At 45.7% G+C, this 25525-nt stretch overlaps 1 protein-coding gene across 4 annotated transcripts in view; it reads right to left on the bottom strand.

Annotated features, from left to right (window-relative positions):
- Positions 1–23217: 23217 nt before the first annotated feature.
- Positions 23218–25525, bottom strand: part of tmem178a (transmembrane protein 178a) — a 32139-nt gene continuing 29831 nt past the window's right edge. For 3 of the 4 annotated variants that reach the window (XM_078556696.1, XM_078556694.1, XM_078556697.1), the window contains one exon: positions 23224–25281. In XM_078556696.1, coding sequence (XP_078412822.1) covers positions 25040–25281 — 242 coding nt within the window. In that variant the 3' untranslated portion in view covers positions 23224–25039. Of the gene's footprint in view, positions 25282–25525 lie in introns of all 4 variants that reach the window. The other variant, XM_078556695.1, reaches the window with a different exon arrangement.

Consider the following 25525-nt stretch of genomic DNA (forward strand, 5'->3'; position numbering starts at 1 on the left):
TCTTCCTGAAAAGATGGCGGAAGCAGAATGTTTGAATTGGATTCCATACTTCTACTGAGCCCTGGAATTGTTGCTGCTTCACTAGTGCTGCTTGTTGCTTTGGGTCTGTGCTCACTGCTGTCCGGATTCCAGGTCTGTGGCTCAGCTTGCATCTGCTGCAGCCGTGAAGCTCCGACTTTTTGTTGAGTCTTGAATCTGTTCCTTTCATCCATCTTTCAAGGATCTCTTGACTTATCAGGTCTGTAGCTGGTCCTTAAAGTTTGCCTGGGTCTTATACCCGCTGTCTGCTGCCACAATTTTCAACATGTGTTTGAGGTCTAGAAGGGGTTCTTTGGGGCTTGTCTATTCTCCCAAAGTAAACCATTACTCTTTATTTACAACCACGATGTACATATTGGGAACTCTACACAAGGTTGGAACTTCTCCTCCCTCCAGATCTCTTTTACTCAACCGTATATTAAACATCATTACATCAGCATCATGTGCTTCTGATGTTAACCCTTTACACCTGACATGCATCATACACCCTCTTTTTTGTTTTATCATATTCTCCATCTCCCTCTTCATTCAAGGAACCCTGGCTTTGGTTCCCCTACCTTTCGTCCTTGTTGGTACATACCTAGTTTGTACCTGAAGCATCACCTCCTTAAAGATCACCCACTGTTCCAGACACTTGGTCCACTTGACCCACCTCATTCTCCAGCACCAGATTCAACAATGTCTCTTTTCTGGTTGGACTGAGAACATACTGGTCAAGGAGGTCCCACTGAATGCATTTCAGAAATTCCTGCCCCTTGTTACCCTTTCCTCTAACACTATCCCAATCAATATTTGAGTAATTAAAGTCTCCCAATATCACCACCCTATAGTGCTTGTACATTTCTCTGATTTCCCTGCAGATTTGTTCCTCTAACTTTCTCTCAGTACTTGGAAGCTTATGGAATACTGCCAGTAGCGTGACCATGCCCCTTTTGCTTCTCACTCTAACCAAATAGATTCTGTCCTTTCCCTCGCAAGGTCACCCCTCCTTTCCAACATGTCTTTCCCAAACCAGTACTGGAATGCCACCTCCCCTTTTTCCCTTCCCTATCTTTTCTGAACAGTTTGCATCTGTGAATACTAAATACCCAGTCCTCACCATTTTTAAGCCACATTTCCATAATTGCTATTACATCATATCCCCACATGGCTATTTGTGCTTGTAGCTCACCAACCTTATTCACCACGCTGTGTGCGATTACATGCATGCATTGCAAATCAGTCTTTTGTATTCTTCGTAGTCCTTCTTAGTCCACTCCTATCTGATGTGGAACTATAACCTTTTCTAGTACTGTCCAACACTCTCACTTTATGTCCCTTATTCCTCTTTCCTACTTTTATATGATGGTGCCCATCCTCCTGCCAGCTAGTCAACAGAACACAGCAAACTCCCATAACAGCAATGGGATAATGACCAATCTGTTTTTGTGATGTTGAATGAGGGATAAATATTGGCCAGGGCAACAGGGAGAATTCACCTGTTCTTCTTCAAAATAGTGCCATGGGGTCTTTTACTTCCACCCAAGCAGGCAGATGGGGCCTTGGTTTAACGTCTCATACAAAAGGTTGCACCTTCAACAGGCAGTGCTCCCTCAGTATTGCATTGAGGTGTCGGTATTCATTTTTGTGCTGTGGGGCACCAGGAAGTGTAGTCAAGGTCGTTGCCATGTTTCCTGCATGACAACAGTGACTACACTTCAGAAGTCATTCATTGGCTACATCTAGTAGTCATGAAAAGCACTATATAAATCCAAATATTTCTTTCTTGTGAGGGCTCTATTCTTTTCTCCCAATTTCTGTTTCTGTCACATCTGTTCTGATGATGCCACTGTCCATGCCACCCTTTTCGATATGTCTTCCTTTTACCTCAACTAAGGATCACCTCCACCATGGTTGACTGGACCTTGACACTGTCCGTTTCATTTCCTGCACCTCTGTCCTCCCTTCTAGAATCACCATAAAGTTCCCCTTGTTCTGGATTATAGTGAATATTCATTGATAACCTATGCCCAGAAATGCAGACTGAGAAATTGAAGAAGGGAAGGGAGGAGTCAGACATGGACCATGTGCAGGCAAGGAAAGGGTACAGCTTGGAAGTAAAGTTGGTGAGATTTTCCAGTCCAGGGTGAGAACAGGAAATGGCCCAGATACAGTCATTATTATTATTTCATTATTTAGCGAATGCAAATCCCCGAAGCAAAGCGATAGCCTCCTCATTTGCTGAGTTTAAGGTGATTAGTCCGCCACTTAGTCTGTAAAGGGGACACTCCTTGGTAACGTGCAACATTGTCTGTGTCTCTCCACAAGTGCATAAGGAGTTTGTACTAGGCCCTAGTGGTGGAGATTGGCTGCACAGGGGCCCTGGCTTGTCCTGAACCTATTTAGCAAGGACCACTGTCACCGTAGCAGTTCAAAGCCTGCAGATACAGTCATAAATGTACTGGAAAAAGAGTTGAGGGAGGGTGCCTGAGTCGGACTGGAACAAAAAAACGTTTCACATATCCCACAAAAAGACAGGCATAAACAGGATCTACACAGATTCTCATAGTAACTCCTTTTATTTGGACCAAGTGTGTGCAATTAGAGGAGAAGATGTTCAATGTGAGAACACACAGTTAGGTGTAGGAGGATGATAGTGGATGGGTCCATCATTCATAGAAGAAGCAGAGGGCTTGCAATATAGACTTAATTGCACAGTTATAAAGAGTGCATTGGACAGAGGGAACTGTCAATCCATGTGCATAGGTCTTTGAAGGGGTGCATTGAGAGAATGGTTAACAAAACATATGGGATGTTGGGCTTCTTAATTAGGGGCATTGAATACAAAAGCAGGGAAGTTATGTTGAATCTTTATAAAGCTCTGGTTAGGCCACAACCAGAGTAGTGTGTCCAGTTCTGGTCACCATGCTTTAGAAAGAATGTGAAGGTCCTTAAGAAGGTGCAATGGAGATTTACCAGGATGGTTCCAGGGATGAGAAGGTTTAGCTACAAGGTTAGATTGGTAAAGTTGGGGTTGTTCTCCTTGGAGCAAAGGAGTTCTGAGGGATGATCTGACAGAACTGTACAAGATTATGATAGAGTTAGATAAGGTAGACAAAGTATAGCTGATGGTGCAAGGACTAGGGGACACAAATTTAAAGTTTTAGGCAAGACCTGTAGAGGGGTTGTGAGGAAGAACTTTCATAAGCAGCAAGTGGAAATGACTTGGAATTTGCTGCCCACAAAGGTGGTGGAAGTGGAGGTGAATCAATGACTTCAAAAGGAAATTAGATAGGCACTTGAGGGAAACAAACATGCAGGGCTTCGGGGATAGAACGAGAGGAATGGGACTGACTGGATTACTCTACAGAGAGTCAGCATGGACTTGATGGGCCAAAATGGCCTCCTGTACTGTAATGACTCTATGACCATTCTGATAGGGTGTAGTGTAGAACGAATGACCAGCCATCATGAAAAGGAAATGGTTAGGACCTGGAAACTGTTAAAGTGATGGAGGGCATCTGAAGAATCACAGGTATAGATGCAAAAGGGGGAAAAATAGGGTTGAGCTCTCTAGGGCAAGAAAAGGCTGAAACATTGGGTCTACCAGGGCAATCCTGTGTGCGTATCTTGGGAAGGAGGTAGAAGCAAACTGTGTGGGTTTGGGAGACCATGGGTTGAAGCCCATGGAGGAAAGATCTCCAGAGGAGGCTGCTCTCACAATGGCAGTCTCAATGCAAAGATCTAGATAGAGTCATCATCGTCGGCATTCCTCTGTGTCATGGATGATTCTTCCTTGGGGATGACTGGGTTTTAGTGAGATGTCAGTGCTAACTATGGGTTTGCAGATGGGGATGACTGGGTTTTAGTGAGATGTCAGTGCTAACTATGGGTTTGCAGATGGTTTATGAACCCTATCTTAGCCTTACAGGCTCTCTCACAGTAAGGACATTGGTTGTTGGCTGGCAAAGGTGGTGGTAGATTGTTGGCTCAAGCAGCTGCCCTCTCTTTTTGTCTCTCTCACTGTCCTCTCTGAATGGCTGCTGTTGTTTGCAGGTGATGACACCATTTTTGAAGATGGGCTCCCATGTATAGCTTTGAGTAGAGCACCTGTTTGGGCAGCCTTGAGTCAGGCATTCTGCCGGCATGTCCCATCCATCTGAGCTGATTATCACGGTCTCTACACTTAGCATGTCGGCATCTTGGAGGATGCTCATGTTTGTTCTTTTGTCCCCCGCTTGATTCACAAGATCCGTCTAAGATAGCCTTGTTCCATGGCCTTGATGAGACTTCTCTAGGTTGCCCAAGCTTCAGTATCATAAAGAAGCATGGGGAGAACCAGTGCCTGATAATCTTTGAGATTTAAGCCAGGTCTGATATCATGATTCCTGAAAATTCGAGTTCGTAATTTACCACAGGCTGAGCTAGCACATTGGATTCAGTTGTATACCTCTTCATCAATGTCAGCTCTTTGGGATAGCTTCTAAGATATGGGAAATGAGAGGCATTTTCCAACAATTCACCATGAATCTCAATTGAGTACGTTTGATTTGATATATTTGGTGTGGTTTGTTAGAGGATTTTGGTCTTCCTGGTTTCAGGGCAAGTCCCATGCTCTCGTAGCCTTCAGTGACTATGTGAGATATATGTCGTAGTTCTTCTTTAGAGTGAGCACTAACTTATACATCGTCAGCATACTGTAGTTCTATTACAGAAATAGTTGATGCCTTGGTTTTGGCCTTCAACGGGTTGAGGTTAAGGAGTTTACCATCAATGTGATAGCTTATTATGGTCTCTGGGGGGAGCCTGTCAGCAGTCAGTGGCAGCATTGCTGCAAAAAACATTGAGAATAGTGTTGATCCAATGACACACCCATGCTTAATCAAAAACAGAATTACCTGGAAAAACTCAGCAGGTCTGGCAGCATCGGCGGAGAAGAAATCAGTTAACGTTTCGAGCCTTCATGGCCCTTCGGCAGAACTGAAGCATAGTTAGGAGAAGGGAGAAATATAAACTGGTTTAAGGTGGGGGGGAGGGGGGCTGGGGGGAAGAGAGAAGTTGAGGGTGTGGTGATTGTGGAGATAAGCAGTGATAGGAGCAGATAATCAAAAGATGTCACAGACAAAAGGATCAAAGAGGTGTTGAAGGTGGTGATATTTGTCTAAGAAAAGTGCTAATTAAGAATGGAAGACAGGATACTCAAAGTACAGCTCTAGTGGGGGTGGGGTGGACAGACTAACAAGGTTGTAGTTTTAGATTTAAAAATAATGGAAATCGGTGGGGAAAGAAGAATCTATATAAATTATTGAAAAAAAAGGGGGTGGGGCGGGTGGGGGGGGGGGAAGAAACGGGGTGGGGATGGGGGGAGGGGGAGTTTAAGATCTAAAGTTGTTGAATTCAATATTCAGCCCGGAAGGCTGTAAAGTGCCTAGTCGGAAGATGAGGTGCTGTTCCTCCAGTTTGCGTTGGGCTTCACTGGAACAATGCAGCAAGCCAAGGACAGACATGTGGGCAAGAGAACAGGGTGGAGTGTTAAAATGGCAAGCGACAGGGAGGTTTGGGTCTTTCTTGCGGACAGACCGCAGGTGTTCCGCAAAACGGTCGCCCAGTTTGCGTTTGGTCTGCCCGAAACTTATTGGTCTTCCAGCACAAAGAGTTGTCCCCGACCGAGTGTTGCAGACTGGCACAATCCAAAGTCCAGGACTACGTGCTGAGGGACGCACTAAAGCTTGGGGCAGCTGCCGCAAAGGCGCAATGGGGAAGGGTCGCTGTCTGAGACCTTTCTACCACAGCGCACCGAGAGACTGGGAACTGTTTAGAGCCCCTCGGGCTGTACAGATCAAAATGAAAGGCTGTAAATGATTGTAATATTGTTTGTACTGATGCACCTGGTGATACATTTTGTAAAAGTTTAACCTGGATTGTACCCTTGTAATGTTGTTTTTGAAATGGTTTGGAATGTGATGGAAGATATTTTATGAATAAAGTATATTTTTACAAAAAAAAAAAGTGCAGAAGAGGCCCTTTGCCCCATTGAGCCTGCACTGACATGTGAGGAAACACCTGACCTACCTACCTAAATCCATTTACCAGCACTTGGCCCATAGCCTTGAATGGTTGACATGCCAAGTGCTCATCCAGGTACTTTTTAAAGGATGTGAGGCAACCTGCCTCCACCATCCTCCCAGGCAGTGCATTCCAGACTGTCACCACCCTCTGAGTAAAAACGTTTTTCCTCGCATCCCCCCTAAACCTTCTGCCCCTCAACTTGAGCTTATGTCCCCTTGTGATTGACCCTTCAACTAAGGGGAACAGCTGCTCCCTATCCACCCTGTCCATGCCCCTCATAATCTTATACACCTCGATCAGGTCGCCCCTCGGTCTTCTCTGCTCCAATGAAAACAACCCAAGTCAATTCAACCTCTCTTCATAACTTAAATGTTTCATCCCAGGCAACATCCTGGTGAATCTCCTCTGCACCTCCTCCAGTGCAATCAAATCCTTCCTATAATGTGACGACCAGAACTGCACACAGTACTCCAGCTGTGGCCTCACCAAGGTTCTATACAACTCCAACATGACCTCCCTACTTTTATAATCTATGCCTCGATTGATAAAGGCAAGTGTCCCATAGACCTTTTTCACCACCCCACTAACATGCTCCTCCGCCTTCAGAGATCTATGGACACACAAAAATGCCAAGGTCCCTTTGTTCCTCAGAACTTCTTAGTATCATGCCATTCATTGAATACTTCCTTGTCAAATTACTCCTTCCAAAGTATATCACCTCACACTTTTCAGGGTTAAATTCCATCTGCCACTTATCTGCCCATTTGACCATCCCGTCTATTTCTTCCTGTAGCCCAAGACATTCAACCTCACTGTTAACCACCCGGCCAATCTTTGTGTCATCCGCAAACTTACTAATCCCACCCCCCACATAGTCATGGATGTCGTTTATATAAATGACAAATAATAAGGGACCCTGCACAGATCCCTGTGGTACGCCACTGTACACTGGCTTCCAGTCACTAAAGCATCCTTCTGTCATCACCCTCTGTCTCCTACAACTAAGCCAATTTTGAATCCACCTTATCAAATTACCCTGTATCCCATGTACATTTGCCGCCTTTATAAGTCTCCCATATGTGGGACCTTGTCAAAGGTTTTGCTGAAATCCATATAAACTACATCAACTGCACTGTCCTCATCTACACACCTGGTCACCTCCCCAAAATATTCAATCAAATTTGTTAGGCATGACCTCCTTCTGATAAAGCCATTCTGACTACCCCTGATCAAACCTTGCCTCTCTAAGTGGAGATAGATTCTCTCCTTCAGAATTTTCTCCAATAGTTTCCCTACCAAATGACATGAGACTCACTGGCCTGTAGTTCCCTGGCTTATCTCTACAACCCTTCTTAAATAGCGGAACCACATTAGCTGTTCTCTAGTCTCTGGCACCTCCCCCGTGGCCAGAGAGGAATTAAAAATTTGGGTCAGAGCCCCTGCGATCTCCTCCCTTGCCTCCCTCACTAGTCTGGGACACAAATCATCTGGACCTGGAGATTTGTCCACTTTTAAGCCTGCCAACACCTCCAATGCCTTGTCACTCCCTATATCAATTTGCTTAAGAACCTCGCAGTCTCTCTCCCTGAGTTCGATACCTTCATCCTCATTCTCTTGGGTGAAGACGGATGTGAAGTATTCATTCAACACTCTAGTGATGTCCTCTGGCTCCACCCATAGACTGCCCCCTTGGTCCCTTATGGGCCCTACTCTTTCCCTGGTTATCCTCTTCCCATTGATGTACTTAGAGAATATCTTGGGATTTTCCCTACTTTTACCAGCTAAAGCTTTCTCATATCCCCTCTTTGCTCTCCTAATTGCTTTCTGAAGCTCCACCCTGCACTTTCTGTACTCCACTAATGCCTCCGCTGATTTGCTTCCCTTGTACCTGCTAAAAGCCTCTCTTTTCCTTCTCATTGTAACCTGAATATCTCTGGTCATTCATGGTTTTCTGGGCTTGTTACTCCTTCCTATCACCCTAGAGGGAACATGTTGAGCTTGTACCCTCCCCATTTCCTTTTTGAAAGCTCCCCACTGTTCCTCTGTAGATTTCCTCACAAGTAGCTGTTCCCAGTCTACCTTGGCCAGATTCTGCCTTATTTTACTAAAATCCACTCTCCCCCAATCCAAAACATTTTTTTGCAACTTGTCTATTCCTTTGTTCATAACAAACTTAAGCTGTACCATGTTGTGGTCGCTATCACTAAAATGCTCCCCCATCACCACCTCAGCCACCTGTCTGGCTTCATTCCCCAGAATTAGGTCCCTTGTTGGACTCTACATATTGGCCTAATAGGTTCTCCTGTACACATCTCAAGAAATCCACTCCATCCAAGCCCTTAACATTATGACTATCCCAATTAATGTTGGAAAATTGAAATCACCTAATATAATTACCCTATTGTTATTGTTTTTACACACCTCCTCAAGTTGTGCACATATTTGCTCCTCAATTTCCCGCTGACTATCTGGGGGTCTATAATAAACACTTAACAATGTGGCTGCCCTTATTTTATTCCTAAACTCTATCGACAAAGTTTCATTTGATGCCCCCTGCAAGTTAACATCTCTCCTTACTGCAGTAACTGACTCCTTAACTAATAATGCAATGCCTCCTCCTCTTATACTCCCTCCCCTATCTCATCTGAAGATTCTATATCCCGGAATGTTGAGCTGCCAATCCTGTCCCTCCCTCAACCACATCTCAGTGATGGAAATTATATCACAATTCCACGTGTCAATCCTCAACCTTAACTCATCCGTTTTACCTGTAATACTCCTGGCATTAAAGTAGAGGCCATCCAGCCTTGCCTTACTCCCTTGAGACTTTATGCAGCTGTACTCCCTCTGACCTGATTATTTTACTGTATTATGATGTGTTATTATGATCAAGAGAATTTTCCTCAACACCTGTTATTCTCAAGGGTACCTCTGGGGAAAGGACCCTCGGTACGCAAAGACCAAGTGTCACTACGTGCTGAGGTTCTACCTGTCCCCGGTGTTGCGAAGGATGGGTCTGGCCACGCTGCTGTGGGACACTCCAAGTAGTTGGACCGTGCCGTACCACCTGTCCCTCATGGAAAAATTTATGAGAAACACCTTTGACCACAAGTCCATCAGGCAGTGGTCGGCACGTAATGTCCTAGAGGCCCTGTGGGAAAAGGAGAGGGTGGATCCTGTGGAATGGTACCCCGAGCAGACTGTCAAAATCATTTGGCAGAATGCCACATCGTCAGAACTTTCCAACAAGCACCAAGACATAGCTTGGCTGGTGGTGAGAAAGGCCCTCCCCGTCAGATCCTTCCTACACACCAGGAGTCTCACCCCCTCTGCACGTTGCCCTCAAGGTGGCTGTGGTGCAGAAGAGGCTGTTGTTCACCACCTTGTGGAAACTCTTTCGAGTTACCAACAGTCACAGATTGCAACTTCTTTCAAGTACAATCACAGTTCTTGGTTTTCCAGGAGTGGGACATGAAACCACAACCCTCTGATTCAAAGGCAAGGGTGCTATGGACTGAGCCACAACTGCACCTTTGCAAAGAAGGTCTGGAGAGAGATGCAGTGGTTTTTGTCGTGGTTCATCCCGAGCAGTTCTGTGACACAGGACTCTGTGCTCTACGGGCTGTTCCCAGGGACACACACCGAGACAAACATCAACTGCAGCTGGAGGATTATCAACTTGGTGAAAGATGCTCTTTGGTCTGCCCGAAACTTGTTGGTCTTCCAGTGCAGAGTTGTCCCCAACCGAGTGTTGCAGACTGGCACATTCCAAGGACCAGGACTACGTGCTGAGGGATGCACTAAAGCTTGGGGCAGCCGCCACAAAGGCGCAATGGGGAAAGGTCGCTGTCTAAGACCTTTCTGCCACAGCGCACCGAGGGGCTGGGAACTGTATAGACCCCTCGGGCTGTATGGCTCACAATGAATGTATGTAGTGAAAAGTAAATGCATTATAATTGTATTGAAGCACCTCAGAGTGCAACATCATGTATGTTGATAACTCCAATACCACTGCACTGTCTGACTGTCTGTAATGACCATATTGAAATGATTGTAATATTCATTGATCGTATTGAAGCACCTTGTGATCCATGTGTAAAAATTGAATCTGATTGTACTTTTTGTGATGGCCATTTAGAAATGTTTTGTGATGTTCTTTCAGATGTTTTATGAATAAAGTAAACTTTTCCAAAAAAAAAACCTCTGGGGATAAGGATTGTCTCCATTAACTTGCTAAATCTACTACGCGATGTGTTGCGACCTTGGGCTACCTTGCCAAGGTCAAAGCTGACCTGTTGTTTCTGCAGGAGTGTGCGATACCGCACCTCAGCTCCTACAGGCAATGGTCACGATGGTGGTCCCATGGGCCATCGATCTGGTCGGGAGGAAACGACTCATGTTCCTTCGTCTGGGTATTCTGCTGCGGAGAGGCAACTCCACCGTCCCCGAGGTTAAGGGGTGGTGGGCAGGCACCTCCTCATAGCAGACGTAATGTACAAGAACGCTCCACTCCAGTTAATTAATGTGTATGGCCCCGTCACAAGGGGCCGAGCGGCTGGAGGTTTTTCAGCAGCTCCCACTGCTGCTGGCGACCTCCAGGCCGGTCATTCTGGGCGGTGACTTCAACTGCACCATCGATGCAGCTGGATGATCCAGCAGGGCCGACAGCAGATTGGACACCACGTCCAGATCCCTGATGGAAACAGTTAAGGATACCAAGCTGCACAACGTCTTCAGCAACCCTGCAGATGGAGTGCAGCGTAGATACACCTGGTCGCGGCCAGATGGGTCCATCTGTTCCAGGATAGACTTCCTGTTTGTGTCCCGTGCGTTTGCAGTCAGATCCACCGACGTCAAGCCGGTGTTCTTCTCTGACCACTGCCTCCTACTGGCGGACTGCCATTTGCAGGAAGACCAGAGGGTGGGCAGGGGGACATGGAAGCTAAACGTGCAACTGTTGACCCCAGAGAACATTGAGGAGCTCAAGAGGGATTACAAAGGTTGGAGAACCATGAAACCCCTCTTTGAGTCCCTGACACACTGGTGGGAAGCGACCAAGGGAAACATCAAGAGGTTTTTCATCCTTAAAGGTGTCCAGAAAGCTAGAAAGGAACAGAGGGAAATATCCCGACTCCAGTAAAACATGCAGAATCTGCTCCTGCTGCAATCGATGGGGGTCGATGTCAAGGAGGAACTCCAAGAGGTGAAGAGCCAGCAAGCCTCGCGCTTTGCCTCGGAGGCCTCCAAGATCATCCTCCGGTTCAGAGTCCGCTCCGTGGAGCAGGATGAGACGTGCTCACGTTTCTTCATCCAAAAGGTACACAGAGAGAGCTCTGTGGTCAGCAGCCTGAAGGAAGAAGACGGCTCAGTAAAGTCATCACAGTCCGACATTTTGAGGATCAGTAAATCCTTTTATGCCGGATTGTATGACGTGGAGCCCACAGATAGCACGGCCTCCCAGTCCTTTCTGTCCTCTATCACGAAGGTCTTAGCCGACAGTACACGGGAGAGTCTGGACAAACCTCTAACTCTGGATGAACTGACTAAGGCCCTTGAGTCCTTCGAGAAGAGTAAAACTCCCGGAAGCGACGGCTTGCCGGTGGAGTTGTATTCGGCTCTGTGGGACTTGATCAGCCCAGACCTGCTAGAAGTGTACGAGAGTATGCTTCTGGCCGGCAGCATGTCAGAATCCATGAGGAAAGGCATTATCACCCTCATCTACAAACACAAGGGGGAAAAGGAGGAAATTAGAAATTGGAAACCCATCTCACTGTTGAATGTGGACTATAAGATTCTGTCCAAGGTCATCACCAATTGGGTCAAGTCCGCTCTGGAGTTGGTGATCCACCCTGACCAGACCTGCACTGTGCCGGGCAGGAAGATCTCTGACAGCCTCGCGCTGCTCAGGGATACAATTGCCTATGTACAGGACAGGGGTGTGGATACCTGCCTCATCAGCTTGGATCAGGAGAAGGCCTTTGACAGAGTATCGCACATCTACATGGTGGATATGCTCTCCAAAATGGGGTTTGCGGAGGGAATCCACAGCTGGATCCAACTGCTCTACACAAACATCTGTAGCGCAGTTTCAATCAGTGAGTGGGATTCAGAAAGCTTTCCAATTAAATCTGGAGTCAGGCAGGGCTGTCCTCTCTCCCCTGTCCTGTTCATGTGTTACATTGAACCCTTTGCTGAGTCCATCAGGAAGGATCCGGGCATAAGAGGAGTGACGATCCCAGGCATTGGAGGCACTCAGGTCAAAGCCTCCCTGTACATGGACGATGTCACCGTCTTCTGCTCGGATCCACTGTCACTGCGCAGACTGATCCACATCTGTGACCAGTTCGAACTGGCCTCGGGAGCCAAGGTAAATCGTGGGAAGACCGAGGCCATGTTCTTTGGGAACTGGGCTGACCGATCCTTTGTCCCCTTCACTGTCAGGGCTGACGGTCTGAAGGTGCTGGGGATATGGTTCGGAGGGACCAGGGCATGCGTTAGAAACTGGAAGGAGCGAGTGTCTATGGTGAAAAGGAAACTGGGCATGTGGGAGCGACGCTCCCTCTCCATTGCGGGTAAGAACCTGGTCATCAGGTGTGAGGCACTCTCGCTGTTACTGTACGTGGCGCAGGTCTGGCCCATTCCACACTCCTGTGCGATGGCGATCACTCGAGCCATCTTTCGCTTTACCTGGAGGTCGAAAGTGAACAGTGTTCGCAGGGACGCGATGTACAAGCCTCTAGATAAAGGGGGAAAAAACGTGCCCAACATCACCCTCATACTGATGGCCACTTTTGTGTGCGGCTGCATCAAGCTGTGCGTAGACCCTCGGTACGCAAACACCAAGTGTCACTACGTGCTGAGGACACTACCTGTCCCCGGTGTTGCAAAGGATAGGTCTGGCCACGCTGCCGCGGAACGCTCCAAGTAGTTGGACCATGCCGTACCACCTGTCCCTCGTGGAAAAATTTATGTAGAGAAACACCTTTGACCACAAGTCCATCAGGCAGTGGTCGGCACGTAACGTCTTAGATGCCCTGAGGGAAAAGGAGAGGGTGGATCCTGTGGGATGGTTCCCCGAGCAAACAGTCAAAGTCATTTGGCAGAATGCCTCATCGCCAGATCTTTCCAACAATCACCAAGATGTAGCTTGGCTGGTGGTGAGAAAGGCCCTCCCCATCAAATTCTTCATACATGCCAGGAGTCTCACCCCCCCTGCATGCTGTCCTGTGGTGGGGAAGAGACCGTTGTTCACCTCCTTATGGAATGTGCCTTTGCAAAGAAGGCTGGAGAGCGATGCAGTGGTTTCTGTCGAGGTTCATCCTGAGCAGTTCTGTGACACAGGACTCTGTGCTCTACGGGCTGTTCCCAGGGACACACACCGAGACAAACATCAACTGCAGCTGGAGGATCAACTCGGTGAAAGATGCTCTTTGGTCTGCCCGAAATTTGTTGGTCTTCCAGTGTAAAGAGTTGTCCCCGACCGAGTGTTGCAGTTTGGCACATTCCAAGGTCCAGGACTACGTGCTGAGGGACGCACTAAAGCTTGGGGCAGCCGCCGCAAAGGCGCATTGGGGAAAGGTCGCTGTCTAAGACCTTCCTGCCATAGGGCACCGAGGGGCTGGGAAATGTGTGGACTGCTCGTGCTGTATGACTCACATTGAATGTATGTAGTTAATACTAAATGTATCACAATTGTATTGATGCACCTCAGAGTGCAACATGATCTATGTAGATAATTTAAATACTCTTGCACTGTCTGACTGTTTGTAATGATCATGTTGAAATGTGTGTAATGTTCATTGATTGTATTGAAGCATCTCACGATCCATGTGTAAAACTTGAATATGATTGCACTTTTTGTGATGGCTATTTTGAAATGTTTTGTAATGTTCTTTCAGATATTTTATGAATAAAGGATATTTTTGGGAAAAAAAAGTATCTCCCTTGACTGTGCAGGCCCCAGGTTCTGGTTACTTTTCCAATGCCTCCAAGCCAATCTGCTGGCTACTTTCTTTTGCAATAAAACACTGCGATCCCACTGTAGATTCTCCCAATAGCTTCAAACTAGGCTAGTTTCTGGCTTCCATTCCGCACAAGATTCAAGCAGAGATTAGGCCTCGCCCGTCTTCCTCGCAGTCAATGATGAACATTTACTCTGCTTACAGCACCGGACTGTCAAACTGTCATTTATTTTTGCTAACTTCTCTCAGTGATCTGCAAACCATACGAGATCCAAACTGCAACGAAAAGCCTCTCCCAGCAGACACCCAGACAAACTGAAACCAGAGGACCTTCCTAAGCTCCACCTGTCTCCATGATGACATGGCCTGCTCTGGGCTATCCTCAAACTGACCTCCAAGCCAATTATCCCTAATTTACAGTTTCTCCAGCTATTCAAGCCCACCTGCTGTTTTATGGCTCCATCTCTTCTATTGTGACTTTATTAAATGAACATAGGTATCCTTCTGAACTGCCATTTCTTTAGGTGTTCTAACAATCACTAAAGCTCAGCATTTTAATTACCTTACTTTCACAACAATTATCTTCCCAGAGCTAAACATTATATCCAAAATATTGATATGGACCATGAATTAGATATTTGCAAAACTGTTTTGACTGGAAAGGGATCTGTGGCGGAGCCATTGCAAAATACTGTTATTTGTATTTGCCATATTGGAGACATATAGGTGGTGTAACGGTATTGTCACTGGGCTGGTAATTCAGGGATCCAGGGTAATGCTCTGGGGACCAGAGTTCAAATCCCTCCATGGGATATGAAGTTAAAATGTTTAATGATAACCATAAAACTACAGTTGATTATTGCCCCTTAGAAAAGGAAATCTGCTGTCCTCGCCTGGCCTACATGTGACTCCAGACCCATGGTAATGTGGTTGACTCTTAAAAGCCCTCTGAAATGGCCTAGCAAGCCTCTCAGTTGTATAAAACTGCTACGAAGGAATGAAACCGGAAGGACCACCCAGCATCGACCTAGGCACCGGAAACAACAACGGCAAACCCAGCCCTCTCGACCCTGCAAAGTCCTCCTTACTAATAGCTGTGCCAAAATTGGGAGAGCTATCTCACAGGCTAGTCAAGCTACAGCTTGACATATTCATACTCACGGAATCATACCTTACAGATAATGTCCCAGACTCCGCCATCACCATCCCTGGGTATGCCCTGTCCCACCGGCAAGACAGACCCAGCAGAGGTGGCAGCACAGTGGTTTAGAGTTAGGAGGGAGTTGTCCTGGGAGTGCTCTGGCCCCCATGAAGTCTCATGGCATCAGGTCAAACATGGGCAAGGAAACCTCCCACTGCTTACCACCTGCCCCCCACCCTCAGCTGATGAATCAGTGCTTCCCTGTGTTGAACACCACTTGGAGGAAGCATTGAGGGTGGCAAGGTGCAGAAAGTACCCACTCTGGGTGAGCATGTCAATGTCCATCACCAAGAGTGGCTCGGTAGCACCACTACTGAGCTGGCTGAGTCCTAAATGACATAGCTCCCAGGCTGGGTCTGCAGCAGGTGGTGAGGGAACCAACAAGATGGAAAAGCATACTTTTACCTCATCCTCACCAACCTGCCTGTCGCAGGTGCACGACAGCATCGGTAGGAGTGGAGATGAAGTCCCGGCTTCACATTGAGGATACCCTCCATCGTATTCTGTGGCACTACCACCATGCTAAATGGGATAGATTTTGAACAGATCTAACAACTCGAGACTGCGCATCCATGAAGTGCTGTGGGCCATCAGCAGCAGCAGAATTGTACTCAACCATAATCTGTAACCTCATGGCCCGGCATATCCCCCACTCAACCATTACCAGCAACCCAGGGGATCAACCCTGGTTGAATGAAGCGTGCAGGAGGCCATGCCAGGAGCAGCACCAGGCATACCTAAAAATGAGGTGTCAACCCGGTGAAGCTACAACACAGGGCTACGTGCGTGCCAAACACCATAAGCAGCAAGTGATAGAGCTAAGTGATTCCATAGCCAACGGATCAGATCTAAGCTCTGCAATCCTGCCATATCCAGTCGTGAATGTTGGTGGGCAATTAAACAACTCACTGGAGGAGGAGGCTTCATAATTATCCTCATCCTTAATGATAGAGGAGCCCAGCGCATCAGTGCAAAAGATAAGGCATTTGCAACAATCTTCAGCCAGAAGTGCCAAGTGAATGATCCATTTTGGCCTCCTCCGAAGGTCCCCTGCATCACAGATGCCAGTCTTCAACCAATTTGATTCATTCCACATGACATCAAGAAACAGCTGAAGGCATTGAATACTGCAAAGGCTAAAGGCCCTGACAATATTCCAGCAATAGTACTGTGTTCCAGAACTTGCCACGCCCATAGCCAAGCTGTTCTACAACACTAGCATCTACCCAACAATGTGGAAAATTGCCCAGGGATATCCTCTACACAAAAAGCAGGACAAATCCAACCCAGCCAATTACTGCACCATCAGTCCACTCTCGATCTTAGTAAATTCAGTGAAGTAATGGAAGGAGTCACCAACAGTGCTACCAAGTGGCACTTGCTAAGCAATAACCTGCTCACTGACCCTCAGTTTGGGTTCCGCCACGGTAACTCAGCTTCTGACCTCATTACAGCCTTGTTTTAAATATGGACAAAAAAACTGAACTCCAGAGGTGAGGTGAGAGGCCCTTGACATCAAGGCAGTATTTGATCGAGTATGGCATCAAGGAGCCCTAACAAAACTGGAGTCAATGGGAATCAGGGGGAAAACTCTCTGCTGGTTGGACTCATATCTGGCAGAAAGGAAGATGATTGTGGTTGTTGGAGATTAAACATCTCAGTTCCAGGACATCACTGCAGGAGTTCCTCAGGGTCGTGTCCTCGACCCAACCATCTTCAGCTGCTTCATCAATTACTTTCCTTCCATCAAAAGGTCAGAAGTGGTGATGTTCGATGATGATTGCACGATGTTCAGCACCATTCACGACTCCTCAGATACTGAAGCAGTCCATGTCCAAATGCAGCAAGACCTGGACAATATCCAGGCTTGGGCTGACAAGCAGCAAGTAACATTCATGCTACACAAGTGCCAGGCAATGACCATCTTCAACAAGAAGGAATCTAACCATCGCCCCTTGACATTCAATGGCATTACCATTGCTGAATCCCCACTATCAACACCCTAGGACTTACCATTGACCAGAAGCTGAACTGGATTAGCCATATAAATACTGTGGCTACAAAAGGCTAGGAATCCTGCGATGAGTAACTCACCTCTTGACTCCCCAAAGCCTGTCCACCATCTACAAGGCACAGGTCAGGAGTATGATGGAATACTCTCCTCTTGCCTGGATAAGTGCAACCCCAACAACACTCAAGAAGCTTAACACCATCCAGGACAAAGCAGCCTGCTTGATTAGCATCCCTTCTACAAATATTCACTCCGTTCACCACCGATGCACATTGGCAGCAATGTGTATCATCTACAAGACACACTGCAGAAACTCACCTTATGGTCCTTAGGCAGCAGCTTCCAAATCCATGACTGCTACCATCTAGAAGGACAAGGCAGCAGATATATGGGAACACACCACTTGGAAGTTCCCCTCCAAGCCACTCACCATCCTGACTTGGAAATATATCGCTATTCCTTCACTGTCGCTGGGTCAAAAGCCTGGAACTCCCTCCATAACAGCACTGAGGGTGTACCTGCACTGCAGGGACTGCAGCGGTTCAAGAAGGCAGCTCACCATCACCTTCTCAAGGGCAGGTAGGGATGGGCAATAAATGCTGGCCTAGCCAGTGATGCCTACATGCCATAAATAAATAATCCATATTGCTGTAGCACCTTCCAAAGGGCAGTTTGATTCATCGAGTTACAGGTTTTGGTGACGTTGAAGAAAGCCATGAACAAAGCGATGTTCTGCTTTTTGTTCTTCTCCTGAAGTTGGTGTGCTGTGAAGGTCCTGTCAGTTGTTCTTCTGGCTGGTCAGAAGCCACAATGGACTCTGGAAGGACCTCTCCTCTGCAATTGGCGAGAGGTCATCAAGAAGTCCTAGTTAGGACTTTGCCAACAATTGAGAGCAATGCTATGCCTCTGTAATTGCCACAATCAACTCATCTCCTTTCTTGAAGATTGTGATCATCATGGCCTCTCTAAGGTCATTTGGAATTTCATCATTCTGCCAGAGCTTCACAAATAGGGATGTATCCCCCATCTTTCAGTACTTCCACAGGGATATTGTCACAAGGATAGGGTCAGGACCAGAAGCTTTGTTGTTTTTCATCTGGTTGACTGCAGTTATTACTTCAGTGAGCATTGGATCATCGTCTAGCTCACTTTTGATCTTGTGTTGTGGGAGATTCTCCAGTAGGGCCACCGTGGAGTTCTGATTGAATAGTTCCACAAAGTTCTCTTTCCAAGGGGTGCTGATACTGTTCGTGTGTTTTAGGGCAGTCTTGCCATCTTTGGATCTGACCAAGAACATGTACCAAGACATGCTTGGCTGGTGGTGAGAAGAGTCCTCCCAGTCAAATCCTTCCTGCATGCTTGGAGTCTCACTCCCCTCTCCATGCTAGCCTCGAGGCAATCGCAGTGGGGAAGAAGCTATTGCCCACCTCCTTCTGAAATATGCCTTTGCAAAGCAGGTCTGGAAAGGAAGCCAGTGGTTTTTGTCATGGTTCACCCCAAGCAGCTCTGTAACACTGGTCTCTGTATTCTATGGGCTGTTCCCAGGAACACACATACAGATAAGCATCAATGGCTGCTTGAGGGCCATCAACTTGGTGGAAAACGCTCTTTGGTTTGCCTGAAACTTGTTGGTCTTCCACTTAAACAGAGCTGTTCATGACTGAGTGTTGCAGACTGGCACATTCCAACATCCAGGACTACATGCTGTGGAACCCACTAAAGCTTGGGGCAGCCGCCGCAAAGGCTCAACAGGGAAAGGAAGGCCCTCTGTCATAATATACCAGGGGACTGGAAACTGTGTAAAACCCCTCAGGCTTTATGCACCAGAGGGTGTTTGACATGAAATGTAAATGTGCATTGCAAGTGTAGTGCGACACCTCATGAACTGTATTGAAAGAAATTGAACTGTATTGCACTTTCTTTAATGTCCAATTTGAACTATTATGTAATATACTGTTACAAATTTTATGAATTAAGTATATTTTTGAAAAAAAATTCAACTAATTAATCATTTAGTAGCACTCCATGATTACAAATTTATTTTTTCAGGGCCAGTTCTGTTGTTCAATAAATTTTATTGGATACATTGCCATTTTAAAAACCTAGTTATATCTGACTGACGAAGGTGAAATTTTTTATAGGGTTTCTAACAGTGATGTGGGAGTGGGAAAGTTGAAATTGTTGCTGATTTCAGTGATTGCTGGCTCTGGCGTGGTGGGGTTTCAGTGCAGCCTGTGCTGGCGCACTGGGTGTAATACAGCAAATTCAGGATTTCCACACAAATCTGCACATGCCCAACATCCAGAGGTTGTGGTCAATTTCAGGGGGTTAATGACAGGGGACACTGACAGGAAAGGATGCCCAGTGTACTGACCTCTGCATTCTGGTATTTGCAATTTAGCCCCAACCTTTAGGGTCAGAGTTCAGGGAAAGGAGGGAAAGGCCTGAGTGAGGCAAAATAGTGAAGGTGAAGAGTGCCATTTGGTCCATATTAGTTCATCCATCCTAAATTACAAAAAGATCCCTCACTGCTTCTCAATTGTTTCTTAAATTATATTAGGTTTTTGTATCAGGAATTCTTTTCATCTTGCATTTCATGAATGAAAAAAGAAATCTTAATATCAGTCTTAAATTTGCCTTTTAATAGTTTTTACTCATGGCTTCCTTATCTTAATCTCATAATTTAATTTAAAATAATTATTTGTACTATTTACATTCTTGTTTTTCCCTCACGAGATTCCCCTTTAAGTTGCATCCCTAATATTTCCTCATAACTTAAGACCTTTAGGAATGCGAAGCAGCCTTTTTTCATCACTTCAAATACTTCACCTCCATATAGAATCAGAGAATAGCACAACAGAAAAGGAGGTCATTCAGTCCATCAAGTCTGTGCCTGCTCTTTTGAAGAGCAATTGTTAATCTGGCTCCCTTGCTCTTTCCTCATATTGCTGCAATTTCTTTCTCCCCTATGTATTTATCCAATTCCCTTTTGAAGGCAACTCTTCAACTTGTATCCACCATCCTGTCGGGTAGTTCATTCAAACTCCTAACCAGAAGATTTTCGTCATGTTGCCTTTGCTTTTTTGTCAATCACCTTACACATCTGTGCCCTTTGGTTGTTGACCCTCAAGTCATTGAAAACAGCTCCTACTTATTTAGTCTATCTAATCTTTCACAATTTTGAACACCTCTATCATATCTCCTGTTAGCCCTCTGTGCTCTAAGGAGAACAAACCTCCAGTCTATCCACATCACTGTAATCTCTCATTCAGAAAACATGTAATTGTCCAAACTCAATTTCATTTGCCACTGATTTACCCATTTGTAGATCTCAGTGGCCAGAACTGGACACAGTGGACAAGTTGTGGTCAGACTAGGGAGCTACAATTTGACCATAAGTTCCTTTGATTTGTATTTAAGCTACAAACATTGTATCTCTCCCGATTATACAGCAGGTTAGCTAATCCAATATCCTCCATTTGACATGAACGCCCAAAGTAAAAATTACCCTAAAGTAATCCAAGGGATTCCCATGTCTTGATCTAAACACCTTGGACCTTGGCCGGAATTTTCCATGCCACTGGCATCGGGCATGTTTGGTGGCATGAGCAGACAATATGATGCAATCGGTTTCATGACGGCGTGAAACCAGTTCGCGATCGTCCACTCAGCCTGCTGATGGTGGGCCACGTCCTCCGCATTGGGCATCGGGAACCTCATTGTAATACATCAGCATATCATTATTAGGCCAGCCCGCCTGAATCATGTCCCCCCACGCTGGATCATCCACCCATGTTGGCGGGAAAACACACCAACGTGTTTCACAACAACACATAAATGACATGCACCTGGCGGGTTGCACTGCACTCGGGACTTCAAGGTTTGTTTGCCTACCTTGCTTCGGTCAACACTCGCAATCAACAGTGCCAGGCTTCACAGGCAGCACCACATCACTTTTAGGGGGGCTCACAGGTAGGTCTCTACCTACCAGATCAGCCATATGTGGGTGGCTTTTCAATGGCTGCAGGGCTAGGGCTTACTTGCGAAGGGGGAGAAGTGGCCTCAGGCAAGGGAAGAGGCTGCAGGACGAGGGCTATACTGGGGAAGGGGGGTATCCCAAGGTGTGTGTGAGGGCACATGTTGATGTGCAAGTTGCCTCAAGATGGTGAGGGCTGAGGAGGCAGTCTCTGGAGGAGATGAGGCCGGATGGACATGTGAAGGTATGTGTATAAGCATGGTTGGTGATGTCCCTTGAGCCTGCAGTGAGTGAGATGCAGGTGAATGTGTGATGGGTTTGAGTGTGTGAGTTTAGAGTGATGAGATGGTTGCCGTACCCTGGCTGCACAGATAAGATCATTCATCCTCTTTCTGCATTGGATGGCCAACCTCTTCTGTGCAGCATTGGCACTGGTCACCATTGCCACCACCTCCCAAGCTTGGTTGGTCATGCTGCTGCCCGTCCTACGGCCAGAGGGGGGTAGAGGACATTCGTGGCAGACCTCCACAGTGTCTAAAAGGCGTTCCAGTGACGTGTCATTAAACCTGGGGGCTGCAGTCTTTTTGCTTTTTGTGGACATCTTCCCTGCAGTAGTGGTGGACTGGGAGCACTGAGATTTGTGTGCACGTGGCTGGACTTTAAATATGGCGCTCGGCACGATGAAGTGGCGAGGTGATGGTGTGGTGGGAAAACAAGAGACCACCCGCCATCGAAGCAGCGTGTTTCCCGGAAATGCATAAGTAACGCAGTGGGTTTGAGAAGATACGGCATGACAACCCGCCACCAGCCAGCGGGTAAAACATTTTTGCACTTAGTGCAAATCTGGGATGATTCTGCCCCATGGCTTTCTCTTGTTGATTTTAAAGTTCAATTTCTTTGCCCTGCAATGGATCTCTGATGTATTTGTCTGCATAACAGTTCTTGATTGTGAGTCAAACCCTCTGTCATCCAGATCTTTGAGGCTTTCATTCTCTTTCTGCCTTGTTCCTTTTACAGAGGCTGATTTTCAACATGAACAGGAATAGGATTCAAGACATCATGAATCTCTTCCTGAATTCAGATATTTAAGACAATCCTTAAAACCTTCTGGTCTGATTATGCTCCTGTGACGCTCTTTGGGAAGTTTTACTATGCTTAAGGCATGTTTAATGCAAGTTGTTGTTGTTGAACAAGCTTCCACTTCCTCTGACACGTGCTGCAGCTGACATTTGCATAGAAGCGCCTGACCATGCTCATGATCTTTTCTGCTGTGCCTAAGACTTTGTGCTTGTATCATCCACAATACACAATAGAAATAGCTTTGGCAAGCGCCATTTACTCGAACATGTGAATTTCAGGTAAATGTGTATAAATATGGGCCCGGAACCTGTCAAATATGGGCCCGGAACTTCTGAGGGAATTAGCGGTGAACTTTGAGACGTTCGCCACTGTTGTGTGTTGGGACCTAGTGGAAGCCTTATGCGCGGAACTTAAGCTTCCGATGGGCAGAGATACACTGGCCCTGAACCCTGCCTGAATGCCTCTTATACTGGCCCTGCCATTAGAGATTTGCCCTGAACTTGTTCAGAAATTTGTCCAGGATACTCGCGGCTATTAATCACAGGCGTAGGACCTGGGTTGGAAGTAATTAACAGAAGAAACTGTGTCGGGAAGGCCACAAAATACCTTTAAAAATAAACTTGCTGAACAATTGACACCCTTTCCACTGCTGGCCTCAAAGGGGGCCTGGCCTCGGTGCTTCTGCACCTCAATAGTCAATAAAGCTCCAGCCCAAAAAGATAAAGATGCACTTTCAATCGCAGTCAGCGGCAAATATCTTGGCCACGCCTGGAAGATCTGAGCCATTATGTTGTGAACGGCACTGTTATTGTGTTAGCTTCACGCTGAGTTAAACCCTTACTTCATGGTTAGTGACCAATGTTGTCCAATTCAGAATAAAAGGAGGAAGAAGTAATTTTTTACTGGGGGTTTTTTTTATTGGAAGAAAGGTTTTTGTTACCAGATATGTTTACTTCACTTTTGAAACATGTCACTTTTCTAAGAACATAAGGACATGAAAAATTGTACAACACATAAGTATGGATACTTCATTCAGAGCTATACATATATTATCTCATATAGTATCTAAGCAGGTTATCTAGCATGGTATCTGGTATCTATAAGGAATAGCCACCTTGCAGATAATTTATAAAAAAACATACTTACCAAGAAATTAATTGGTGTCACACCCGTTTTACAAGTGTAAAACGGGCACCTGAATATCAATATGACAGGCAGCATACACGCACACATTCCACGCTCAAAGTGCACTACCAGTTATATTGATAAAGGCTTCTGCATAGGCATCAATGGCCTGTGTCTGAAAAAGGCAGTAGTCACTTTGCATATGCAGATGAGGGCCTAACATGTGTTTGAGGCCCACTTTCTAAAATTCTTCAGCAACTGACTGTGGTGCGCGCCCTGCAGGCTGTGGTCAGTATTTTCAGGTAATTGGTAGATAAACTAACTGTACTCAAAGGAAAGGAACTGCTGGAAGCTGCTCCCTGAAAGTTAAGTTTTTATTTTTTTTAACTCACTATATTGTGAAGCCGGGTGGAGCTCCACGTTAATTTATCCGCCCTGCCTATTCCCTCCTCTGCTTACCACCTCAGCTGCCTGGTCTTTGCTCTTTGCAAGGTTGTGAATTGTATCTGGGGCCTCGACCGGCACCTGCAGTTCATCGGTAGCAAACAAATAAGGCCAGCAGACCAATTTTGTATGTTCCAGCCAGTGGTCTCATTGGACACACGGAGGGATCCAGTCAGGTGTGATCCAATTTTTAGGCCACTGGGTCTTCAATTTTATCAAATAAAACTGTGTATACAAACAAAGAGCACAAAAAATTTACACTCAGTACCACACTTACGGAAATATTGTAACAATTGTACCAATTATTCACATATTCATTCACATTGTTAAACACAACGACTGACAGTACATTATTGTCAAATAATTACAGTTGAACCTTACTCAAAATACATGGTTTAGTAAAAGAATCACCACAGCTTTAAGAGAGACAATATCTGGAATATAAAAGTGCAAATTGATGCTTGGACCTGGCAGTTTAAAGTAAATGAGGTGATATTGATCTTTGATGGTAGCACTAAACAAGTGATAGTAAATCGGTGGCCTGTTTTACACTCGATCAATTTTCTTTGAAATCAAATGGAAAAATATTGGGTGAGTATAAAACGGGCTCCCAATTTGCCATCACCCATTTCACATTACCACAAAAGACTGATTCTACTCCCAATGTGCTTTACTCATGGAGAAGTATTGAAACATTTTTCCATTGGCCATCTGGAATGTAATATTCTAAAACCTAAGGTACAATTGATATTTGAATAGCTGAGACCAGTCTTAATATTTCTGTTAACGGTTTTGAATTTGGAATACAACAATACTGGTATTGTACAGAAAACAAACAGCACAGGAAAACAATTTCAATTCATCTCAGAACTGAAATAACCAATCAAAATGGAGGCGGCAGTGGTTAGTTATAAAATATTTGTCATTTTAAGTGGAATATAGTCAGTAGCTGCTTCTTTTTGTGTTTGATAGCTTACATGGAATGCTTTCAAATAACCACTTTGTGTTTTAAAGACACAAGCATAGATATATTGTGAGAAGTAATTCTTGGTATAATGGACGAAGACTCAAAAACACAGATGCCACACTCCCAACACAAGATCAGAGAAACATAGATCCCTCATAAAATCCAACAGTATTTCATCAAGTGGTGCTTACACGGAGGAATCTCTGATGGACTTTTGATGGATAGTCTTGGTTCTGCTAAGGAATGGAAAAGCAGTGCACAAACAGCCTGACATCATCGTTAACCCCAGGCTACACCACGCACAGAAAATGGACCAACTGTACCCATGGTCAATATCGCTTGGTAGCCCATAGATAAATTTAGGTTGACGTGACAGATCATACGAAACGCTGGCCGCAAATGTGCAAAGAGAAATTGTGCAAAAAATTCCTAAAAGGAAAACAAAGAAAAATTGCTGTTATTTACACCCAGAACATAAGGCTATTTAAACAATGCCGCATTTTTTTTACCAAGTAAAAGAATTGTGTGGCAAAACAGTGAAAATGGCAAATTAGTTTAGATGGATGAAACTAACGTATTTTGGCAGGTATTTGGGTGTATTACAAAATGGCTAGTGTCACTTAAAATACAGCACTTCACAAAATTAACACCCATGTAAACTTTTTTTTTCCCC

Source organism: Cetorhinus maximus, chromosome 14, assembly GCF_964194155.1.
Source record: "Cetorhinus maximus chromosome 14, sCetMax3.hap1.1, whole genome shotgun sequence".
Lineage (NCBI taxonomy): Eukaryota > Metazoa > Chordata > Chondrichthyes > Lamniformes > Cetorhinidae > Cetorhinus > Cetorhinus maximus.